General features: G+C 24.0%; 6 protein-coding genes across 6 annotated transcripts; 5 read left to right on the top strand and 1 right to left on the bottom strand. All coding sequences in view use genetic code 6, as the record gives it.

Annotated features, from left to right (window-relative positions):
* Nucleotides 1-194: 194 nt before the first annotated feature.
* Nucleotides 195-5,691, top strand: TTHERM_00446530 (tetratricopeptide repeat protein; the record flags this gene model as incomplete). The annotated part of the gene is made up of 4 exons (XM_001023416.2): nucleotides 195-2,952; nucleotides 3,009-3,940; nucleotides 4,123-5,040; nucleotides 5,098-5,691. 4 exons carry the CDS (start codon nucleotides 195-197, stop codon nucleotides 5,689-5,691), a joined length of 5,202 nt encoding a protein of 1,733 aa, XP_001023416.2.
* A 1,065-nt stretch (nucleotides 5,692-6,756) lies between these two features.
* TTHERM_00446520 (proteasome maturation factor UMP1) lies at nucleotides 6,757-7,737 on the top strand (the record flags this gene model as incomplete). Its single annotated transcript, XM_001023415.2, has 5 exons — nucleotides 6,757-6,930; nucleotides 7,045-7,143; nucleotides 7,225-7,363; nucleotides 7,525-7,581; nucleotides 7,676-7,737. 5 exons carry the CDS (start codon nucleotides 6,757-6,759, stop codon nucleotides 7,735-7,737), a joined length of 531 nt encoding a protein of 176 aa, XP_001023415.2.
* A 420-nt stretch (nucleotides 7,738-8,157) lies between these two features.
* On the top strand, nucleotides 8,158-9,762 carry TTHERM_00446510 (protein phosphatase 2C containing protein). Its single transcript, XM_001023414.3, has 6 exons — nucleotides 8,158-8,358; nucleotides 8,473-8,588; nucleotides 8,671-8,739; nucleotides 8,794-8,999; nucleotides 9,117-9,306; nucleotides 9,365-9,762. The coding sequence occupies exons 1-6, from the start codon at nucleotides 8,229-8,231 to the stop codon at nucleotides 9,485-9,487; spliced, it is 834 nt and encodes a 277-aa protein (XP_001023414.2). The 5' UTR covers nucleotides 8,158-8,228; the 3' UTR covers nucleotides 9,488-9,762.
* A 935-nt stretch (nucleotides 9,763-10,697) lies between these two features.
* Nucleotides 10,698-12,612, bottom strand: TTHERM_00446500 (hypothetical protein; the record flags this gene model as incomplete). Its single annotated transcript, XM_001023413.4, has 6 exons — nucleotides 12,364-12,612; nucleotides 12,158-12,310; nucleotides 11,775-12,090; nucleotides 11,553-11,647; nucleotides 10,931-11,482; nucleotides 10,698-10,874 (listed from the first exon to the last, which is right to left on the bottom strand). Exons 1-6 carry the CDS (start codon nucleotides 12,439-12,441, stop codon nucleotides 10,698-10,700), a joined length of 1,371 nt encoding a protein of 456 aa, XP_001023413.2. The 5' UTR covers nucleotides 12,442-12,612.
* Nucleotides 12,613-12,949: 337 nt separating this feature from the next.
* On the top strand, nucleotides 12,950-15,989 carry TTHERM_00446490 (FHA domain protein; the record flags this gene model as incomplete). Its single annotated transcript, XM_001023412.3, has 10 exons — nucleotides 12,950-12,990; nucleotides 13,219-13,319; nucleotides 13,566-13,612; nucleotides 14,028-14,165; nucleotides 14,369-14,504; nucleotides 14,615-14,722; nucleotides 14,842-14,982; nucleotides 15,045-15,193; nucleotides 15,284-15,516; nucleotides 15,593-15,989. 10 exons carry the CDS (start codon nucleotides 12,950-12,952, stop codon nucleotides 15,987-15,989), a joined length of 1,491 nt encoding a protein of 496 aa, XP_001023412.3.
* Nucleotides 15,990-17,265: 1,276 nt separating this feature from the next.
* TTHERM_00446470 (hypothetical protein) lies at nucleotides 17,266-22,569 on the top strand (the record flags this gene model as incomplete). The annotated part of the gene is made up of 4 exons (XM_001023410.2): nucleotides 17,266-17,421; nucleotides 18,499-19,446; nucleotides 19,500-19,627; nucleotides 19,698-22,569. 4 exons carry the CDS (start codon nucleotides 17,266-17,268, stop codon nucleotides 22,567-22,569), a joined length of 4,104 nt encoding a protein of 1,367 aa, XP_001023410.2.
* Between the last annotated feature and the right edge of the window lie 915 nt (nucleotides 22,570-23,484).

The raw sequence follows: 23,484 nt of genomic DNA, 5'->3' as shown, positions 1-23,484 counted from the left end.
AAGAAAGAAAAAAATATCCTTTACTCTTAATAATTTGAGATAATTAATACTTGAATTTTTAATATTATACTTGTTGTTGGTGTTTAATAAAGCGAGTTTCAATAAAAATAGAAAATACTATTACAGTAATATTTCTAAAGTTTGCAACATACTAGCATCTAAATTCATAAAACTATAACAAGTCACGAAATATAATGAATACTGCTATTTTAGATAACAGTTATTCAAATACAGGAAATATTGGTAATAGAAATGAAGATAATTCAAAAATATTTTACCATTAACAAAATAATAATGATAAAATATAATAGTAGTATTTGTATGACTAAAATGCAATTTAAGCAAGATAAAACTATTAACAAAGTGATTAAAGTCCTTTGAAGAGAAGTAATTCTAAGCCACCATTAAGTGGCAATAAATACTCAGATAATAAAAGCAAAATATAAGGTTAAGGAAAAGCTAATTCTTCATTAGCTAACATACAGTAAAGAGATGAAGATTCAGAAGAACGTACACATTAAAATAGCAATATACTTAATAAATAACCAAACCATAATCATAGTCACTAGCATAATGTTTTAGATATTTCTAAAAATGATAAAAAGAAAAATTTTTAAGAACGTATGATACATGAAAGAATAAAGGCAGCTGAAAAAACATTTGTTGTTGGGCGGATTAAAGCTGACGATTAAAGGCTGTAAAGGAGATAAACTAAGAATAAGACTGAGCTTTCAGTTGATGAAAATACAGATAATATCGAATAAACTGATAATAACAATAGATAATAAAGTGCAAGTAATTTGAGAAGTACAAAGGGGAGTAATATGACAGCAAATATTGATAAAAAAGACGAAAGAAATAATAAAAAAACCTTAAATCAAGCCAAAAGTTTAAACAAAAGTGGAACTTTAAAAAGTGGCCCTGAAAAAAAGTAAAATAATTCAGAAAACAAAGGTTAAATACCATCATCCTCTAATCAAACACAAATGCCTTAATCTTCAAGCTAAACTAAAATACCTTTATCTTCAAACATGAAAAAATAGAGTGCTCCATACTTTAAAGATTAACAAGAAAACAACAATTCAATATCTCCTTTTCCTGAAAGTGTAAATACTAATAGTAATAGTAGAAACTAAAATTAATAAAATTAGAGTAAAGTATAATAGAGCATTTCAGATAACAGTCCTAATGCCTAAAATAGTGATGAAAGAGAAGAATATTTTGAATATCCTACTAGCTAAAATTAAGACAGTGAGTAGTCCAAAAATTTATCTAATAATTTAATTTCAAATCACTAAAGCTAGCACCCTTCTTAAAATAAGAGAGTGCAACTCCCATAATAAGATGGAGATTAAAGTAACACAAGTAAGCTAGATTCTGATAATAATAGGTTTACAGGATAAAATTTTAATAAAAATGATTCACCAAGTAGGTCTCCAGTAAGTAAAAATCATAGAAGGTAAGTTAGAAGTTTAAGTTCTAAAGGACTTTCAAATAAAAGTTCAGATAAATTAAACAAAAGTATTAATAATAAAACAAATCTACCTCATATAAATTCTAGAATTCTTACCTAGCCAGACAAAGATGATAGCGACAGTAATAGTGATAGCTTTAATGGTATATCAAAGATAAATCCTAATAGTAAAAAATAAAGGTCTAGCTAGAGTTTCGTGAATATACATGAAAAAAGATTAATCGAATAAGGTCTTAAATTGAAAAAACTGAATAATATGGATTTAATCATCTCAAAAATTACTAAAACTCACAATTAAAGAGGCAATCCTTACAATGACCCTTTAACACAACAGATTTTTACCAAGCAATTTACTGAAGCTTTTGTAAAAAAGTTAGAAAAATAGAGAAAAACTCATAAAAAGACAGATTTTGATTATGTTGATGCTGCTAAAGTATATTACTCTGTCTGCGACGGATCTAAGCTCAGTAGACCTGAAATAGGTAGAGGATAGAAATATCTTTTAGATGCCGCTAATTAGTAAGGTTAACAATAAGCTAAGAGAGATAAATCAGAGAAAAAAAATGGTACTTAAATACTGTAAGCACAACCTTCTTAAATAACTCTTCATAACAACAACAGCATAAGTAATCCCCAGATGACTCAATAAGGTTTTAATACATTTTAAGTAAATCCTTCTCAGTCAATTCCTAATTTAGTTTAATCTGAATCATCACCTAATATTACACATTATCATCATTAAAGACCAAATAATGATGCTGATGCCACTCAACAAAGCTTTAGGACTAAAAATTAGCTTTCTCCTTAAAAAAAATTTTAACCCCTATTTATAGGAGCTAGAAATAATAATCAAGCCCCCATTTATTTTAATATTGGAGGAGTTGGAGGTAGCTTGAATGGAAGTGATATATTATCAAGCATATATCCTTTATCCACAAGTTCAACTCATTCTTTTTATCCCCATTCGCATTTTCATAGATTAAATCCCTTCTAGGGAATGTCTTAGATGCCTACTTAAAGAGAAAGAAGCCCATTTAATAATCATGAAAATAAGGAAACAAACTATGGATAACCAACAAACTACTAACAATAAGAGCTAATGAGTCCTGATAGAGGATCTTAAAACTTGGACTATCAACCAAGCAGTATAATAAATAATACAAATCATTTTTTCAATCCTAGCATAGACTTCCCTTAGTCAAATATGTACAATAATAACAACAACAACAATAATACTAGCAATAACAATAATATAAATAATACATAGTATAGCAGTAGCAATATACAAGATAAATCTAAAAATCCAACATAGTTTACATCTACTGGTAAACTTATACTACCTAAACTAAGTCTCAACTAAACAAATAGCAGTAATATGGACCCAGATCTTTAAAAAGCAGTTTAGTGTTCAAAAATTTTGTAGTATTTAAATGAAAGTGAATTACCAAATAACAAAAAAAAGAAATCCCAAATCGATCGTAAAAAATTGAAAAAAATTTATATTATAAAAATTTATTTATTTATTTATGAATAGCTGCAGAAAGAGAAAAAGCCAGGGACAGATTGCTCGGTAATAAAGATAAAGCGAACTAACCAAAAAGCATACGATAATAAAAAGAAGAAGAGAGAAGAAGGTTAGATGATGAAAAATTTAATGGTCCTTCCAAAAAAGTAAAAGGAGCAGATAATAATAGCATCAGCAATGATGCATCTGTATTACCTCACACAGCAGTTGGAACAGTTGATAATTCTATGTTTGCAGAAGCTCCAAAATAGATCTAAATGAAAAAAGTTGAAGAAGAATATTAGAATTTTATCATAAGTTACAATCAAAATTATAATGACACAGTTTCAGTAGTTTTGAAAAGGGGTTATCCTGAAGACAATGAGTAAAGCTTGCTGAAGGTTGATTAGCTATCTAAAGATAATTTTAAAAACTTCTAATGGAAATTCGATGAAGTTTGGACACCATTAACTTCCGATTAAAATAGTCAAAGATTAAGAGTACTTAAGGGAAAGGATGAAAAAATTAAATAAAAATGTTCATTTCATTTCTTTAATTGCTCTGACTTAAGTTCTCATAAAGATTATTTAAAAGATGTATCGATTGCATATATGGTTAATTTACACTATGAAAAAGACAGAGTTAGAAATCCTACTCTATTGATGTATTCAATTCCTAATATCTTTTAGCAAAGTAAAAAAGAAGTTGAATTTGTAACTTAATAGGAGTACTATTCAACTTTAGAGTGTATTTTAGAATACCGTTACTAAATTAGACAGGAATGGGAAGAAGAGGAAATGGTTAGTATCTTCTATTCTCTTCTTGATTGCATGAATGAGCTTTTTTCTCTGAATATCTGTCATGGAAACATCACACCTGCTCACATTGCTTATTCTTATAAAACAAATAGATATAAAATTTTTAATTTTTCTGCTGCTTAAATTAGCCATAAAGATTATAAAGTAAATTTTATTAATTTAAAATGATTTTTATAAAATTAAACATGACAGACTCAAAAAGTTTTTAATCAAAAATTCTACATAAAAATAAAAAAAACAAATAAATAAATTAAATTTGTTTTTATTCAAATATTTAAAAAATTTATTTTCTTTAATTTCAAAAAATTTTTTTATTAAATATGAAGGGAGGATATCCTATTTATTATCAATGGCCATTCCTTGCTCCTGAGATTAAGAAGGGATTAAATTATAACAATAGTAAATCAAATAAATATGATATATTGGCAGGCGACATGTATAGTTTGGGTATGTCTTTCTTAATGATAAAATATTTAATTCCTGAGAATATGAGATCATAAGAAGCAATAAATAGACTAATTAGTACTGTTGAAAGCGATAATAGATTATCAGCACAAATAATCAAAAGTCTTTTATTTAAATAATAAAGCAAAAGGCTCGAAAATACTTACGCAACATTGTGCAATCATATTCATACTGTTATGAAACAAAAGAACCAGGAGTTTACTCCATATTAAAAATAAGATTTAGTAAATTTAAATCCCCTTCACAAATTAAAGTGGAAGTAATCAAAAGACAGCGAGGTTATAGCTGATTTTTACTTTAGAATATTCTAGTGGTAGAATGCAGCTGATAGATAAAAGAAGCTTCTAGATGAATTATTATAAATTGAACATGAAGGGGGAGATGGAAGTCTTACAAATGCTCAAAAGGAAAAAAAGAGAAAAATCTTAAGAGATGTTTGGAAAAGCTACTTTAAGCAATAAGAATATGATAATGCTATAAAATATAACTAATTATATATGGAGCTTCTTTCTTAAACACCTGAAGAAAAAATGAAAAATAAAGAATTCTTAGAGGATTTAGCTGAAGATCTTAAAATGACAGGATAGCTTTACTTTACTGTTCAATAACCTGAGAAATCCATTCACTTTTATGATAAAACAATATAAGTTTTAACAGAGTTGTATGGAGCAAATCACTCAGAAGTTGTGTCAATGTTAAATAACATAGGCGTTCTTTATAAATCGTTAGCTAACTACACAAAATCGCTAGAATATTTCTAATAAGCTTAATTAATTATGGTAAATTATTGTATTCAAACTTTTCACTCATAATTTCTTTTATTAAATATTTTACAGGAATTTACTCGCTCCACAGATGATGATTTATATTTCTTTATCAGATATAACATAGCAATTATATATTTTGAATAAGATGATTTAACATAAGCTGAGAACATATTATTTGATATTTATAAAGTAAAGACAACTGAGCATAAAGTTAAATCAGTTGAAGTGTCTCAATATGCGTATGTTCTTGGTAATGTATACATTAAGAAAAACCATCTTCCAAAAGCCTAATAAGTTATTGAAAAGGCAATAAAAATGAGGGAATCATGTATAGGTTATGATGGTGAATTAATAAAATGGAAGTAATTACTAGCAAATATATGCTTCTAATTAGGTCAGAGAAAAGAAGCTATGGACATTTTGCTTAAAACTGTTTCTGATGTCAAAAAATTGAGAAAGTAACCTCAAAATAAAACATCAGATAACGATGATGCAACTTACAATGCTATTGAAGATATTGGAAATATGATACTTGAAACAGGAAACAAAAAAGAAGCTCTCTAATTTTATTACGAAGCTCTTCAGCTGGCTAAAAACCAGTAATAAAAATAAACAAGTATAATTGGTGCCTTAGAAAAGAAGATTAAAGAAGTAAAAAAATGATGAGCATATTTCAATAGATTGATATGATTAAATAAAACAAAAAGTAGAATTTACATGCATATTTGCTTGCAATATCGATTAAATTTTTATATTTAAAATGTAATATAACTTCGTAATAAACATATAAATAATAATTTTGGTATTTATAAAAAATATTATCTCTTGTACATAAAAAACTATAAATAAGTGTTAGTTATCTATCGTTGGTTAGATTAAGATTTTTATTTTAGAGCTTTCAATTAGTTAATTTTAAATATTTCTTTGAAAATCTTTTATTTTTTATTTTGATAAAAATATTTGTTAAATTTGAATTTACTTAAATTAACATAAATTCTAGATAGATAAGAAAAACCTGCTGTATTTTTTTTAGATGAGAACATTATTTAGTTTAATTTAGTGTAAAATTTCAAATTTGCGAAACAGAAAAACAAAATTTCCAACTTATTTAAAATTGCATTAGATTTAATTGAAGATCTTAGGAATTCTAACTATCAGAAATCAGATAATCGAGAAATTATGGTGTTTTATAAAATATTTTATTATTATTTGATTAATAAATATAAATAGACAACTTTTTATAAATGATAATTTATATTTTCTTTAAAAATTATTGTATTAAAATTGTAAATTTAGTTTAATTTTTGTATTCAAATTTTGCTGATTATTGATTTTAGGAATTTAAAATTATAATTCAATTATTTTATCTTTAAATATAAATTTTGGTTTTAACAAAATCTTTAAAATTTATAGTTTTGTATTTTTTGATGTCAAAAACTTTAAAATAAAATTATTTTTAATAATAAATTTGAAAAATAAAAATTATCTACTATTTAAATAATTTCATATTTAGATATTTTAAAGCTTGATTTTGAATATATTCGTTTCGTAAATAGTTTAAAATATAAAAAAAATTAAATGAAATGATTGTAATATGTAAATATTGTTTAGATTTAATAAACAATATTAATAATCAATAATTTTAATATAATTAGAGCTTGAAAGATTCAGAATCTGTATGATATGATAGTTAATTATCTTATCTTCGTTTTCTGATCTTCTTTATATATGATAACAAGAAGAATAATCAATATTTGTGCAATAAGAAAGATATATTTTAAGAATGAAATTTAAAAATAATAAAAAATAAATCAAATAAATTTGCAATAAATAAATCAATTAATAATTTAGTAATTATTTAGTAAACATAAAGTAAAAAGCCAAATATTCACAAAAATGATGGTAGAATATTGATATTAATTTATTATTTTCTTCAAGATTTTGAAGTTTATTAGCATAATTCAAATAAAAATCTTAGTGTTTCCATTTAGTGTTAACTTTCTTTTACAAATATAGCAAGATTTTACCAACCAATTAGATATTTAAGGAGGTCTTCCATGGACTAAGAAGAATGAAAATATTGAAAAACATCCAGTACAAACTATATAAGAAATGGTATACTTTCTTTCTTACTTTAAAAGAATATGAAAATTCTATTTTTAATGCAGAGATATTTATAATATTTATTTAACAAAGAGATTATATGGCTAAGAAGAAGCCAAAATGAAGACTTACTCTAATCTTTATGGTTCATAATTTCCTATGTTGTTGACTATTGAAAGAAACATCCTTGCTTAACCATCCAGACTTCCTGGTGAAAAATAATCATTATTAGGTATTATTCATTTAAAAATAGTTAATGTAGCTTATGCTATTCAGCATCAAAGAATATTCTACAGAAATCATAAAATTTTTATTTAAATATCAAACATTAAATTTAAAATGAAGTTATCAGCAAGATATTTATTTATCTTAAATATTGAAAATAAAACTTAGGTCTTGATATTATGATGAATAGATTGAACTAAATTGAATTCGAAGATTTCTTGGGAAGTAAATAAATAGCTTTTTAAAAAGAATTATTTTAGAAAATAAAAAATTTAGTAAAAAGTAATTTAAATAATCTTTTATTTATTTTAAATAAAAGCTGATAATCCTGAAATGCATAAACTTAATGCTCATGAACGTTTCTTAAAGAGCTTCGATTGAAATCGAAACTAATTTGGATTTTGGGAAACTAACTAAACGAAGATGCATTAAATATAGTTTTAAATTCGTATTGTTTATATTTTTTATCAGTAAAATAGCTAACTAACTATAAAAGTATATAAAAATGATAAAAAATTATTGTCTACAATATTTTTTGATAGTTTTAAGCATTTACTCAATAAACAAATAAATCATTTTTCAAGTTAAAATATAATATTTAATTGATATTTAGAATTATTATAAACAAGCAATAATTATGGTTAAAATAACTGTCAAAAAATTGTAAATTTCCCTTTAATCAGTTCTGATTTTGAGAATTACAATTTATAGTTTTATTTGTTCATTCATTTATTTATTGAATTTATCTTTCATTTTGTCTTTCTGATAAATTCAAATATTTATTTTATTAAGAATTTTTAATTAAATTACAAAAATAAATAATTTATTTATTTATTTAACAATATTATCTTCAAACAATTTAAAATAGCCAAATGATGAAAACTAGCCAAATAAGATCTAACTATTAAGCTAAAAAAATCTATATGCCAAGGGCACTTGGTGTAAAAGAATACGCCTTTTATGATGATATCAATATTTAATATAGACAAACTATGGAGGATGGTAAATCTTTCATATAAATAACATATAAAATTAATTTGTTCATTTTAAGATTTACATAATTATATTTTATTAAAAATATTTTAAAAAGTATAATTACTCATTTTTTATTAAAAGGGTTTTTCATAGCAGATAATTTTTTAGATGACGGTGGAAAATCAATACTTTTCGGTGTACTTGATGGTCATGGAGGCTCTGATGTAGTGGAATTTGTTAAATAAAACTTCACAAAAGTAAAATATCTCAATATATTAACTATATTTGTTGACATATAAATCATAAAGAAGATGCTTGAAAATTTACTTATAAATACAGGAATTTAGCGATGAATATAAAAAAACACCTAAAGATGTAGTCGATGTTTTAAAGAGAACATTTTTAAGAGTAATTTTGACACATTTAGATAATAAAAGTTGTAAAAACATTTATAAAATCTAGGTAGATGAATTAGTAAAGCAAAAGTGCAAATCTCAAGAAGTAGGCTCAACTGCATGCATTGGATTTATAAGATTAGAAGAAGCAAAGAGGGTTTTATATATTGCTAATGTTGGAGATACTGCAGGTTTGGTATTAGATGATACTTAAGCTCATAATGTTACTATTGAACACAAAGCCTCGAATCCAAGAGAAATAGAAAGAATCAAGTACTAAATAGTTAAATAATAATATAATTTTTTCTTTTAGATTTTTACACAAATAAAATATTTAATTTTTATGCTTCTCCCAAATAACATTTTTAAATAGTACTTTTACTAAAAAAGGAAAGCAGGAGGAAGTGTTATCTATGATAGAGTTGCAGGAGTATTAGCAGTTAGCAGAGCATTTGGAGATCACAGTTTGAGGAATTTTGGAGTTATTGCATAGCCTGATGTAACAAGAATGGAATTAAGAATGATCCATAAATATCTTGTAGTTGCATCTGATGGTTTGTGGGATGTTGTAATCCCTAAGGTATTTTTTTTATATTTTAAAATCAATATATATTTTATAATATCTTTATCAAATATAGGAAGTATTAGAAGTTTCTAAGTTAAAATCAAATAGTGAAGAGGTTGCTGCAGAATTACTTAAGAGAGCTCTCTTAAACGGCTCTAGAGATAATACTAGTGTTATGGTTTTAAGATTAAATTGATTACAATAAAAATGATAACACAATCAACAATAATATAAATTAAATAGAAAATACAAAATATTAAATTAAATAAAACTGCAAATGTTATCTAATGATAAATTAATTTGGAACTTTTGTTATACTTTAGGCTTTTACTTATATTTTAGGCATTAAAATAAGTAAATAAATAAATACATGCCTGCCTGTTAAGAATAAAGAATAAAGAAGACATAACTACTAAATTTTAAAAGAATAAATAAATACTAAATAAATAAACTGATTTATTTTTATCCACATTTTAAATATTTATTTAATTATAAAAGTATATATATATATATGTACTAAATAAGAAAATAATTTATAATTAAATATTTTGCAATTAAACAATCCCTAACTACCTGCCGCCTAACTTTATAATCAATATATTTAACAATATTATTACATTTAAATTAATTCAAATATTTTGAAAATTTTAATTAATATTATGAATCAATTAACTAACACTTGAATTTTAAATTAACTGGATCATATAAAATTTGCTTACTTGGTATTTTTTTATCAAATTATCAAAATTTTTTATTATTGAAATAGTGTTTAAAATTATAAAACTAAAATAATTGGTGAAACATATTTAAGCTATTAATTTGCTATAAAATAAATATGCGATGACTAAAAAATTAAACTTATAGAATTAAAGAATAATGCCTAAATTTATGAACAAAAAAAATTTTAATTAAACCAAACAAATTTAATTAAGGATTTTTGCTTAGATTAATAGTAATTGAGTTAATTTAATTTTTTTTGTAAATATTTTATCATATGAATAAATAAATGAAAATACTAATTGATTCATGATATTCTAAGCAAAAAAATAAACGTTTTTTAAGGATAAAGTATAAAAGATATGTATGTAGGGATAAATTAGGTTGATGAAGATTTAATGGTTAATATGATAATCAAAATTAATGCAAATATTACCTACCTACCATAAAAATTAACTTAAAAAAAAACAATATTTGAAAAAGTATTTAATTTGTTATTACAATCTTTTATTTCTTTTTAGAATTAATATCATTTATAAAAAGGTTTTTTGCAATGGACCAATTTTAAACAAAAATTAAAACAGGTAAATTAAAAAATCTAATTTTATCATAATTTTAATACTTATTTACAATGTTTTGATAAAAGGGGTTGTTTGTATATATATTGAAAATAGAAAAAATTTAAATAATCAATTGTCTACAGGAATATTTTAAACATTTTTGTTATTATTTATCCTTTTTTTAAATAAAGAGCTTTTTGTTTATGACTTTTGGTCAGCATCTGCCTATTTTTAGTCTTATTTTTAATTATTATTAACTGGTTTTTATTAGTTTACATTTGTACTATCTTCATCTTCGAGCCAGTTCTATATATAGAAATAACAAAGAGTTATTACAACTAAAAATTAAATAAAACTATTACCTTTTTTTTGTATGTTTTTTACATTGTATCATTCTATATATCTAAATTACTTTCGATTATTTTTTTTAATTTTTCATTTTGTTTCATTGTATTCCCCCCTTCATTAGTCTACAATAAAGCTTAGATCATTTCTTACTGAGTCTATATTTTTCCTTATTCAATTAAAAGTTCTATTTTAGCTAATTTTTTAACTTCATCATCATCCATTCCATCATCTTCCTCTTCTTCTTCTTCATTACCTTCATTGTTTCCATTATCATTCAAAACATCCCCATAAACATTTCTAACAGCATACTTGTTAAAGAAATTATCTTCTTCAGTTACTTCTACCCAATCACTTTTTATTATTCCCTCTTAATCATTTATTTGATCTTCTACTTTTTGTTCTTGTTAGCCACTTTACGAATCATTTTCTCCCTCTTTCAGGTTTTTATTTTTATATTCTCTAATTTGTTTATTTGTAGCTTCTTATTCTGCTTGTTCTAATTTTTCTTACTCTTCCATTTGCTGAAGAATGTATTCATCCCATAACCTTTGTTCTTCATCTAGAAGCTAAAATAATAATCAATAAATAAATTTAAATAGCACTCACCTTACAAATAGCTAATTTATTAAAATTTACTTTCAAACCAATAGGCTTTTCATATTTTCTCTATCCTGATAGCTAATTATAAAAAAATAGCTTGCCAGTTTTTTCATCTTTTGAGAGATACCATACTATTGAATAAAAGAGAGTTAATAGACACTTAAAAGCAACAGTCATATATATATTATTTAAAATTAGCTTATTTATAAAAATATAATTCAAAGCTCAATTAAAAACAAAATTCATGAAAATACATACCTCTGTCAAATTTCTGAGCTAATTCTGCTTTGTTTTAGTTCATTTTTAATTCTATTTCTTCTTCTCTATATTTATCTTATTCTTCATCAGTATCACTTTCTTCATAACTAGACCCAAATTCAGAGCCAAGTTCTTCTTTCTTTTTTTATTTTTTAAGTTCTTTTTTCTATTCTTCAGTCAATTCAGGTTCTTTTTCTAGCTAAAAAACGGGGAATACTGGACCTATTGAAGGGTTTTTAGAGTGCGCTTGATTATCAAATTACATTTTTTGCTATTTTCTTTGTGATGTATTATTTTACATGGCTTCCTATGCTTTCTATTGATAGATATTAAAAAGATCAATCATAAGTTTAGAATAAATCTCAAAAAAATGAATGAATTACTTTCTCAATTTCTTGCATTAATTTTGCAGAATCATCCAATTCTGTCATTTTCTTTGCCTACTCCTACTCTCTGATAATTTTTTATCTCTTGAATTCTATTTCGCGCTCAACATTTTTTTTATGTGTCCTCGATTATTCGTGATAGGCTATATCCTAATTTAAATTAAAGTTAGTACCACAACTTTACGAATAAAATAGAAATATACTTCTTTTGTCCAGTTAATTTATGTCCTACAATATTCACACCATTTTTTACCTTTATAAGTTTGTTTATTTGAACTCATGAATTAATTTATTATTTTAACTTTAAAATGAGTAGTAATTAAAACCAATGAATTATTGATTGATTGTTTAAAATTGATCTTAAAATTGTAAATATCAAATCTTTATATCTTAGTATATTAATTAATTAAAGCTTCTGAAATCAATGAGAATGCTAACTAAATCAAGTACACATTTAATTTATGATATTTTTATTCAATCAATTTTTTGATTCAAATCCATTTAAAATGCTCAAATACAAATAAAAGGTTGGTAAGTAGTGGGAAATAGCTAAAATCAAACAAAAAATTAGTAAGAAGTAGAGAAATGTAAATCAAATTAATAATCATTCAAGAGTATTTTTTTATTTTTGCGTACTTCGATTAATAAATATAAAGAAAGCAATTTATATACTTTTTGATAAGAAATTATAGAGAACAAAAAATAAAGAAATAAGCAAAAAAACAAGTGAATAACAAAAGCAAAGACAGAGTTTTTAAACTATCAATTTGAAAGACTTTGATTTATAAAATGGGTGCTTGTGTTGGGAAAAGTAATCAAACGAAATATTGGTATTCAACTTATTTATGACAGATAATTAGATTTAAATGAAAGGGGTTTGTGATTAAACAAGTAATATTTGTAGAGTGTTAATTGTAACAAACAAATGCTGACTGATTGATTGAATGAATGACACTCTCTTTTTAAATTAGATAATTATAAGTGACCATCACTAACTCCTTATAAATACTATATATACTTATTTCATAATCTAAATGTTCAATTATTTATTACAACAGCATATACGTCAAAGCTAAAATATGGGAAAAGGACACTCCTAATCTCTTTGATTTTGAGACAGACTAGATAATAAAGCGTAACTTTGTGCTAAAAGAAAAAGGTAAAGACTAAATTAAACATATATTTTAGCTTAAATTACCTTTAAAAGTCTTTAAATATAAATGTTGAGTGTTAAATAACTCATCATGGAGCTATTTTTAAAAGTAGTAGTTTTGGAAAATAATTTTAAGCTTCCTCATTTAAGAAAGATAGTATTTTTTAAGAAAAAGCTATACAATCAATATTCATCAATCATAACTTTCAAATTTCAATTAAAATTACTGTTTTTTTTGTATTAAAAAAAAAGATTAAGTTGTCGCATATGATTAAGAGCTTATTCCACTTTCCTAATCTGTAAAATATTTAAAATAAACAAAAAACATCCATCCATCATTCAAAATAAATCATATTTACAATTGGATATTTTAATTAATTATTTGGCATAAAATATTTGTCTCTAATTGTAGTAAGATCGTACTAATTTTACCTATCCAGTCTTACTTACACAAATTGTTATTCATTCATTTATTTTTGAATGTGAATGAATGAATAATTAATTTTCAAATCAAACAAGATAATTAAAAGATTAATAAATATATCTTTTTCTTATGTTTTGTAAATAGAATAAAATTAATAATTTACCTTCCTTCAACTAGCAGAATATCAAGAAAAATATTAAATAAGTAGAGTAGACAAATATTAACAACAAATATGCCATAAAAAATCTTATATATTAAATGACTAATATAAATTGTCTGTCTATTTATAGGAATAAATAAAAAATCAAGTATAAATATTTGATATTAGAATGGAAAACGGATCTTATTCTCTTAAAGCTTTTAACAGTAGTCCTGATTTTACTCTATGGAGAGTAATTAGAGACGAGCCTTCTACATTTAATTAACCGGTATAATCCAAATTTTTGTTTAATATACTATTACTATAAAAAGGATATATATATATATCTATCTATCAATCAATCTTTGTATTTTAAAAGTTTGATGCTTCCTCTTATATTAAAAAATTGAAATTATTTGAGAAATATCTATCTACCAAAATAAGAATTTTTACTGTTTCAAAAGATAGCTAAATTTTATTTTATAAAAATAGACATGGAATGTCAAAAAAGGAGATACCATTAAACTAGGAAGAATTTTGTTGAAAATTGAAGATTTTTCTCACACAGGAAATTTATCTTAGAACTAAGACCTATTAAAAAAAGAGGATGATGATGCTGAATAAGGAAGTAATAATTTAATAATTAAATAAATCTATAAGTTATTAATGTATTTTTTATCATTATCTTTTATTTATTTAATTAATGATTTATTAAAATTTATTTGTTTTTTATTTTAGTCAAAGCAACTGATTAGAGCCAGAATATGGATGACAGATAATTTTAATGTAAAATATGCTTAGCTGAAACAGCCACAACAGAAAATCCTCTTTTAAGTGCTTGTGGATGTAATCATAATAATTCTTTTGAAAATAAATTTTAATAAATATAAAATATCACTTAATTAATTTTTACATTTTTTTTTAACTCAATTTATTTATTAATTGATGATTTTAATTTCTTTAAGGTTAAGGATCGCTTAAATATTGTCACTTGGCATGTTTAAAGTAGTGGGTTTCTTCATTAGGCAAAACAAAAATGATGGGAAACACAAAAGTATTTGTTTATAAAAAGCTTATTTGCGAACTATGTAAATGTGAATATAAAAGTATTTATTTATTTATTTAGCTCGATTTAAATTTGTAAAATTTTCAATAAAATATTAAAAAGCTTCTTTCAAATATTAAAACTTTGAATATAATTTACTTGAACTAAAGAAATCTTCAAATCCTTACGTTGTTCTTCGCTAGATTAATCCAAATTCTAAGGATCATTACTTCTATATGGTTGATCTAGTGAATAATAGTTCTTGTGAAATAGTAAACTTATTAATTATTTCTAAAAATCAATCAAATTAATAGTTTTTTCTACATTTTACTTACTTAATTACTTAATTTACATTAAAAAAGGGAAGAATATTTGATTGTCATATCAGATTAAATGATATCTCAGTTTCAAGAAATCATGCTTCTCTAACTTTATAAGGAGACAAGCTCGTTCTCAAAGATAATAAATCTAAATTTGGAACTTTGGTTTAAATAAATGATAAACTAGATTTGCAGAATCTAAAAGATAAAAAAATTGTACTTTAAACAGGAAAAGCTATCCTGGTATTAGAAGTTGTTAAAAAATCATCAATTAAGTAATATTAAAAAATTTTTTAATTATGATTATTCAAAAGGTTAAATCTAAAATTATTTTTTTCCTTAAATAAATAGAAGCGAATAAATCTCTCCAATTCCAGCTCACATTGAAATATGTAGAGTAATAAACGAACATAATTATTTAAGTGGCTAAATTTAAAAATACTAGTAAGATAAAAATGAAGAGAAAGATGTAGCTGAGGAAATAGAAAATAATGATGTTATAATTTACGATATGGTTGATAATTAATAATTGTAATAAGATATTTATTCTATAGGAAAAGAAAAGAAATTCAAAAATCAAATTTTTAATCAATATAATAATAATAACAATAACAACAGTCTACCTCAAGCGTAATTCTAAAGCTTCACTTATCACCAAAACTCTTAGAATATAAACATAGAAAATTAAAACAATTAGTAACAACCAAGATAAATAGGAATTACTGATATTAGAATCGATTACGAGTGAGTAATTAATTAATTGAGTGATTGATTGGTTCAATCTATCTATCTTTCTATCTAAAATTAAATATATTAACATTTTAAGTTATCTCCAATTTAAAATGAATAACAGTACTCATAATTAAAATTCAACTTATTTAAAATATTTTAAGAATACTAAAAATGGTATTCATAAAATATAAAATTTATTCAACTATTATATTAAATAATAATTTAATAAAACAAACGACCTAAAATTAATTAATTAAGAAAATCTTAAAATTAGTTGAAAATAACTTGGTTTATTTTAAGGAATAAAAATTCTTGAAAGCTAAAAAAAATATAAAAATTTGATCATAATAAATTCTATACTAAAGTTTAATATAAATAAATATTAATTTATTAACAACTTCTCATCATCTCCCTTTATATGTAATTTTATGTATGAGATGCATCTTATCCTTATTGCTTTGTATATACAAATCATAAATATTAACAAGGGTTTATATTTTAAGTTAATAATTTTATTAAAAATATCAACTGCAGCTAGTTAAATAAATTACTCTAACATTTTATATTTTTTATTTAAAAAAAATTAATTTAAATGTATTATTCCTACCTTTAACCTAAAATCTGTGTAAGAACTTCAAATGAGGAATAATAATATTTAATATTTTATGTTTATAAAGTAAATAAATTTATGATTATCCTTAAAATATTTAAGGGATAAAGACACTTTTGAAACTTTAAAAAAAGAAATACAACAAAAGATAATATTTTAAATATAAAACTCTGATTAATCTAAAAATATACCTGTTTTACTTAACAAAAAAATATATTTATTTTTTAAAAATATATTAGAATATAAGATTAAGTATTGTAATTAAAATTTTATAACTTTTAAAAATCTAATTATGATCGATCCTCTGTGAATTATAGTAAAATTTGTTAATTAGAAGTTATTATCCAAAATGTTTATTTATCATTCATTAATTTTTACTGCTTTTACTATTTAATTTAGTCTTATAAATAGGATCACTATAATTAATCATAGTTTTTAGATTGAAGTCATATTAAAATATGTAATAATAAATTACTATATCCTTCTGTATATAGTTTGAAAATTTAATTATATGAATCAAATATAAAAAGAAAAGTTATAGAGGCAAAATGATTGATTATATGTTAGAAGAGCAAGACAAAAAATATAAAAAATAAATAAAATATAAAGAATTTAAAGATTAAGCTTTTGATAAATAAATAAACACATAAAAAATCAGTTTAATAGTTGTGTAAAATTATACATGTCAACTGAATAGCATCGATTGAAGAACACGTAAATGGAGTTAGAAGCTGGTGAGGAGGAAGGAGGTATAGAAGAGGGTGAACTTACAGGTGAAGAATCAGGAGAAAACCTTCCTCAAAAATCAAATTCTCCAGATTATATGAATAAACTTGCAGTAATAAAAAAATGAATAAATAAATAAATATCATCAAAATTAATTTTCCTTGAATTTTTCCAGAGATTTTTTTACTAAAAAATCTCACCTTCATGATAATAAAATAGTAAATGCATGCAACCCCAACAAATATTTTGTAATCATTTGATTTATTGATGATGCTCGATGTAGTTCACTTCACACCTTTTCTTTTATTTTTTTTTGAGAGTTTATGGATTTAAATTACTTAGCAATTAACAAATGTCTTCACTTTTTCAATTTATATTTATCTCATTAAATAAACTCATAACACATAATTAGCTCTAAATTTATTTTAATTTGCTTTGCATCTCATTATGTTTTTGGAAGTGAGTAAGTAAGTAAGTAAGTAAGTAACACATTTGAATATCATCTTAATTAATAATGGTTTCTTCCTTCTTCTTCAGAAATTAAAATTTAAAATCACAATTTCAAAAAATACTTAACTGATAAACATCAGCTTTAATATCACTTTAAACAATAAAATTGCACAATCAATCGATAGCGTTTTAAAGTAATTGTGGAAATGGGAAAATGAAAAAAAAAACAATGTACTTTAAAATATTTTTGCATATTTTGATGCTAATTTACAAAAAAAAACAGAACACTGCATTTCGAATTTCTCAAATCATAGATAGAAAACAAATACATTACTAATGATTATTAAAGCTAAATAAATAGATATATTTTGTTAATTATGAGTTTTATTAAGATACAATGATAAATATATGAGTACATAAGAGTTTTAATTTAGTGTTATAAATAGAGCAGAAACTAAATCATTTAGTCACTTATGTATCAAAATAAGTCTGAACACTTGCTTAACCTAACTTAAATTAGGCTAAAAGTGTGTGTATTTACTTAATCTCTTAGCCTTATTTCTAGAATAAAGTTATTTTTTAAGATGGGTGTGAATAGAAGTTATCGATTTATTTTAATGTTTAGAAAGAAAAACAATTTTTAAAGGGAAAATTAAAAATATTTATTTGTTAAATTTCAAAATTAATTTTTAAATATTTTCTTTTATGTAAATTTTACCTCTTTTTAAAACTTTTTTAGGACAAAAAAAAGTCTGATAATACTGGTCGGCACTAAAAAAAACCAAAACACAAAAGTGACCCGAGTTCTTCTTCTCCTTCTGATAATGAATCAGACTCTTATTCTTAATCTCCTTCGAAGTCTAAAAACAAAAAAAAAGCAAAATAAAATACAAAATAATCTAAATCTGAAAAATCAAAAAAAAGATAATAATCTCAAAGCAGTGGCTCTGATTCTGGATCTTCCAGTGATGAAAAGTCAAAATAAAAAAGGAAGAAATAAACTCATACTAAATCTAAGGATAAAGGTTCAACAGAATAAGAAAACAAAGATTCAAAATCGTAGTCAAACAATAATTATGATAAAAATAAAAAAACAAAGGAAAGTGCTTAAATAAATTCAAGGAAATCATCTTCTTCTTCAAAGTCTAGAAACTCCTATATTGAGGATGAATCGTTATAAAATTCATCAAGTAGATCTAGGTCAAGATCTTCATCTAAGAATAGAAAACCAAGTAAAAAAAGTAAACAATAATAATCTAATTCTTCTAAGAACAAAAAGAAATCGAAACAGTAAGCTAAAAGCAAAAGCAAATCTACAAGAAGTAAAAGCATCCAAAGTGTATCAAGTAGTGCGTACGATAGTGATTATAATAGTTTTGATGATTCTAATAATGGAGAAAAATTTTACAGTAAGAAAAAAAATAGGAACGATAACTCCTCATTTGAAGAAGATGATGATGACGAAGATGAATTAGAAGGAGAGATTAGATTTGTTAAAGTAGATCCAACAACTATTCATAAAAAATTACCTGGTAATAAAAGAAAGGATGATTAGAAGAATAGAAAAAAGAAGTAAAAAAATTAAAAGAATTAAGCAAAATAAAAAAAGAAATCTTCTTCAAGCTCATCGGATAGCTCATTATCTGAAGGTAGCTAAGCTTTTTAGTTCAAAGATTTAAGTGGAAAAGTAAATTTTTTATTTAAAATATGATTTTTTTTAAATATTTAAAAAAAAATTAGCCAATTTGCTCTAACTTTATTCAAGGAAAGTGTCTAAAAACATCAAATTGTTAGATTTCACACGAAACAGTTAATTATCCTTGTAGATCTAAAATTTCAACTGGCTAGTGCACTATTAATGGATGCCTGTAATTTAAATATTCTAATAAAATTTTCATTTGTATAAATTACTTAATTTAATTCATTTTTATTTAATAGTTATAATCACGAGCCTGAAAAATTAGAGAAAAAAGAGCTTTTCAGATTTATGAAAGATAACTATAATTATTTAGAAGACTTGTACAAAAATTAAGGTTCAACTAAGCTCGGTGATAAATTTCTTAAATTTCGTAAAAAATATTAAATGTTTGCAGATTTGTAAAATACTTCTTCTGCTACTCCTTATATAAATATGGGATTCCCTAATTAGCCACCTCCTCCTCCACCACCTCCAAATAATTCTTCATCTTCTTAGTAAACTAGAAATAAATAGCAGCCTCCTTTAAATAATTAAAATATACCACCTGTCTAACCACCACCTCCACCTCCTCCCTAGAATAACTAATAACCTGGCTAATTCCAATCATCGCAAATTCTTTCATCAGTAAACACACCTCAATAAACCTAGCAAATGTAAAATCCAATAAGAGGATAAATTCCAAACCAAGCACCTCCTCCACCCCCTTCATAAATCCAGTAATAGCAACAATAAAATTACTAATAATAATAAAATTAAGTATTCTAGTAATAGCAAGGGATGAATATTCCTACTTCTGTACCACCTCCACCACCACCTCCTTCTTAATAATAATACATTTAATAAAAATCTCAATAAGCAAGTAACATTAACCAGTATCCTTAAAATAATATTTCTCCGTATTACCCAAATATAAGCAATAATAGCAATAACAATAACAACATTCAATAAGGATATAATTATAGTGGAAATTATTCATAATCTGCAGTCCCACCACCAGTTAATTAAATGCCTATACAATAAACTTAAATCAGTAACCTTTAATTACCTTAATAGTAATAACAATAATTTAACAATTATCCTCCTTCATCTTAAAATTAAATACCTTAAGCATTACCTTTGCAATAAAGCTTAACTAAATAATCATAACCACTTCCACCTTAACAAATATAACAAAAAATAAATGGTCCTTTGAGCTAGCCAGCTCCACCTTAACCAGTTTAACTTTAAAATGGTATCTAATAACCTCCACCTCCAATATCTTAAAACTAGTAAATGTAAACAAATAATAACCTTCCTCAATAAAACTAAGGTTAATACGTAGGAAACAGAAACCTACAATTGTAACCAAATCAACCTATAAGCATGACAAACAGAAATTAATAAAATATTCCGCCTCCTCCCCCACCACCTCTTGTACCCAACAGAAACTTGGCTGGCATACCACAACCTCCCCCTCCACCACCTCCACTATAAAACTTGAACTAATAGAATATTCCACCTATTAATTAATAAGTTCCTATTAATTAACAGAATTAAATTCAATCTAATTTGGGTAGCAATATTAATATAAACTAAATGTAATCAGTTAATTAGCCTATTAAATAAAATCAACCTCAAGTATAGTAATTTTAAAACAGCAACTTTGGATAATCTCAGTCCTCTAATATTCCTTCTAATTTGTAGCAACTTCCAAATAATAAAATTAATGATATTTCTTTGAAAAACCAGTAACTACAATCATAAGTGATACCACCTAATTTCATACCACCACCACCTCCTCCCCCTACTGGAGGGCAATAAAGTAATGAAATTCCTCCTTATATTACTAGAAACAATATACCAATTCAATAACCTCCTCCACCTTAGTAGTAGCTTTATAATAAAAATTAAAGTGGGTAGATTCCTCAGCCACCTCCTTCAATATAAGCTTAATAAACTCCATAGAATAATTTAGATCAGTCTTATAATTAATCTTCATATATTTAATAAATCCCTCCTCCTCCTCCCCCACTTCCTTCATAATAATAAGGGATTAGTGGCAAGAATAATATGTATTTAAGTGACCAAAAAAATATAGAATGCAATAATTAATATTATTTCGAAAAGGATTAGTATGAAGGAGACTATGTAATGGAATAAGAAAGAAATCGCATATCTTAAATGAGGTTAAATAATGAATAACAAAATTTCTAAAATGTTGGAGGAAACAACGGAAATCTTAATAGTAGTTTGAATAATGGATATTCTATGTATCCTCCTCCACCACCTCCAACTCAGCCATAACAAAATTAAAATCTGCAAGGTTAAAAATAAAACTATTAAAATAATAACTAAAATAAATAATTCAATGGCTACAATCAGGGGATGTAAACTTAGACAGGTAACTTCATACAAAATATGCCTCCGCCACCACCACCACCCATTCACCCCTCTTAATAAAGCATTCAACAAATGTAATAAGCTTAAATTAATCAGTAGTAGCCATAATAAGATTCTGCTCAAATTTAATAGGATAATGATTAATTGTAAGAATTTATGAGAGAGCTAAGCAATATCGACTAAGACAGCTAATTATAAATTTTACAAATTTCAAAATATTTCCTAGAGAATAATCATTTGTAATTTGAACATGAATAGCAAATTTAAAAAATGACACCTGATGTAATATAAAAGTTAAAATATTTTGTGAAATCTGCAAAAGCAGAAGAATTTAGAAAAAAAATAGATTAAATAATAAACAATAAATAAAATATAGATCTCCCTTAAATTAACCAGTAATAGTAATAAAACTAGCTATAGCAATAGCAAAATATTAATATTTAATAACAACAACAATAATAATTAATTCAGTAAAATTAAAATCTATTATCAAATTCAGCGCCTCCTCCACCTCCTGCATCTTTAGCTGCACAGCCAGAAATAGGAGATAATAAAAAGAAGGATTTCAATGAAAAGCTTGCTAATATAGGTATTTTTGGTGGGGCAAAGTAACAACAGGCCTCTCAACCATCATCATAAAGTAAGGTTTAATAAATTCTCTCTCGTAATAAGTAAGATCCAAGAATTGCAGCTAAAGAGAAATTTGAAGAAAAAAAAGCAAATAAGCAGTGATTTATTTAATCTCTTCTATTATAATTTTTTATATCTTTAATTGATATTTTCATCTTTAAATTAATAAAAAGAGAGTTAGTTATAAATAATATCTAAATTACTAGGGAAATCTGCAGAGAATATTTTAATTAGCTGAGTTTAAAATACCACATTTTTATTTATAAAAATTTAGCAAACTTCTAAATTTTATGCCTTTTTATCTTACATGATTCATAAATTTATTTATATCTACTCATTTTATTAGTTTTCAATCATATTTTTTTAGATAATGTTCTAACTAAGAACACTTTTAGCTTCTTAAGTTAACTGCTTTTTCTTTTTTCATTTATTTACAAGTTTAACTGTAAATATTTCTAATTTTTTGTGACTGAGCTTATTTTTTATTTACTTTCAAATATATTTATTCATTTTTAATTTATGGATTTATTCTATCAATCATCTTTTTTTGTTTGTTTGTTAAGTATATGCACTTTTGTTTGTTTGTGTGCAAAAGTCGCCATTTTATGAAATAAATACACAATAATACATGATTTTGTCAGTAAAGTTTAAACAATTATTATTTAAATAAGATGATCATTGTCTGTATGTTTGTCTTTCTTTTTTCTTTTTTTTTGTGTAAATTATTATTAACTTATTTTCGAATAAGTTTTAGGAAATTAGTGATAGATTTTATTTAATTATATTTAATTTAAACATCAAATAAATGAAACTTTAATTAATGAAAAAATATAAAAATAATAAATAATTTATTTATTTATTTTTTAAAGATACTCAAAATTTCTAATTTAAAATTATACAAAGTATTTATGCCTATTATATATTTTAAATGGTAATTGTTGCTATATTTATATCCTAAAAATATTAAAGTTAGGAGTCATTAATAAAATTAAATATATATATATGTTAATATCTGAC

Source organism: Tetrahymena thermophila (genome assembly GCF_000189635.1).
Source record: "Tetrahymena thermophila SB210 genomic scaffold scf_8254437, whole genome shotgun sequence".
NCBI classification, from domain to species: Eukaryota; Ciliophora; class Oligohymenophorea; order Hymenostomatida; family Tetrahymenidae; genus Tetrahymena; species Tetrahymena thermophila.
This window is presented reverse-complemented; position numbering and strand designations above follow the sequence as displayed.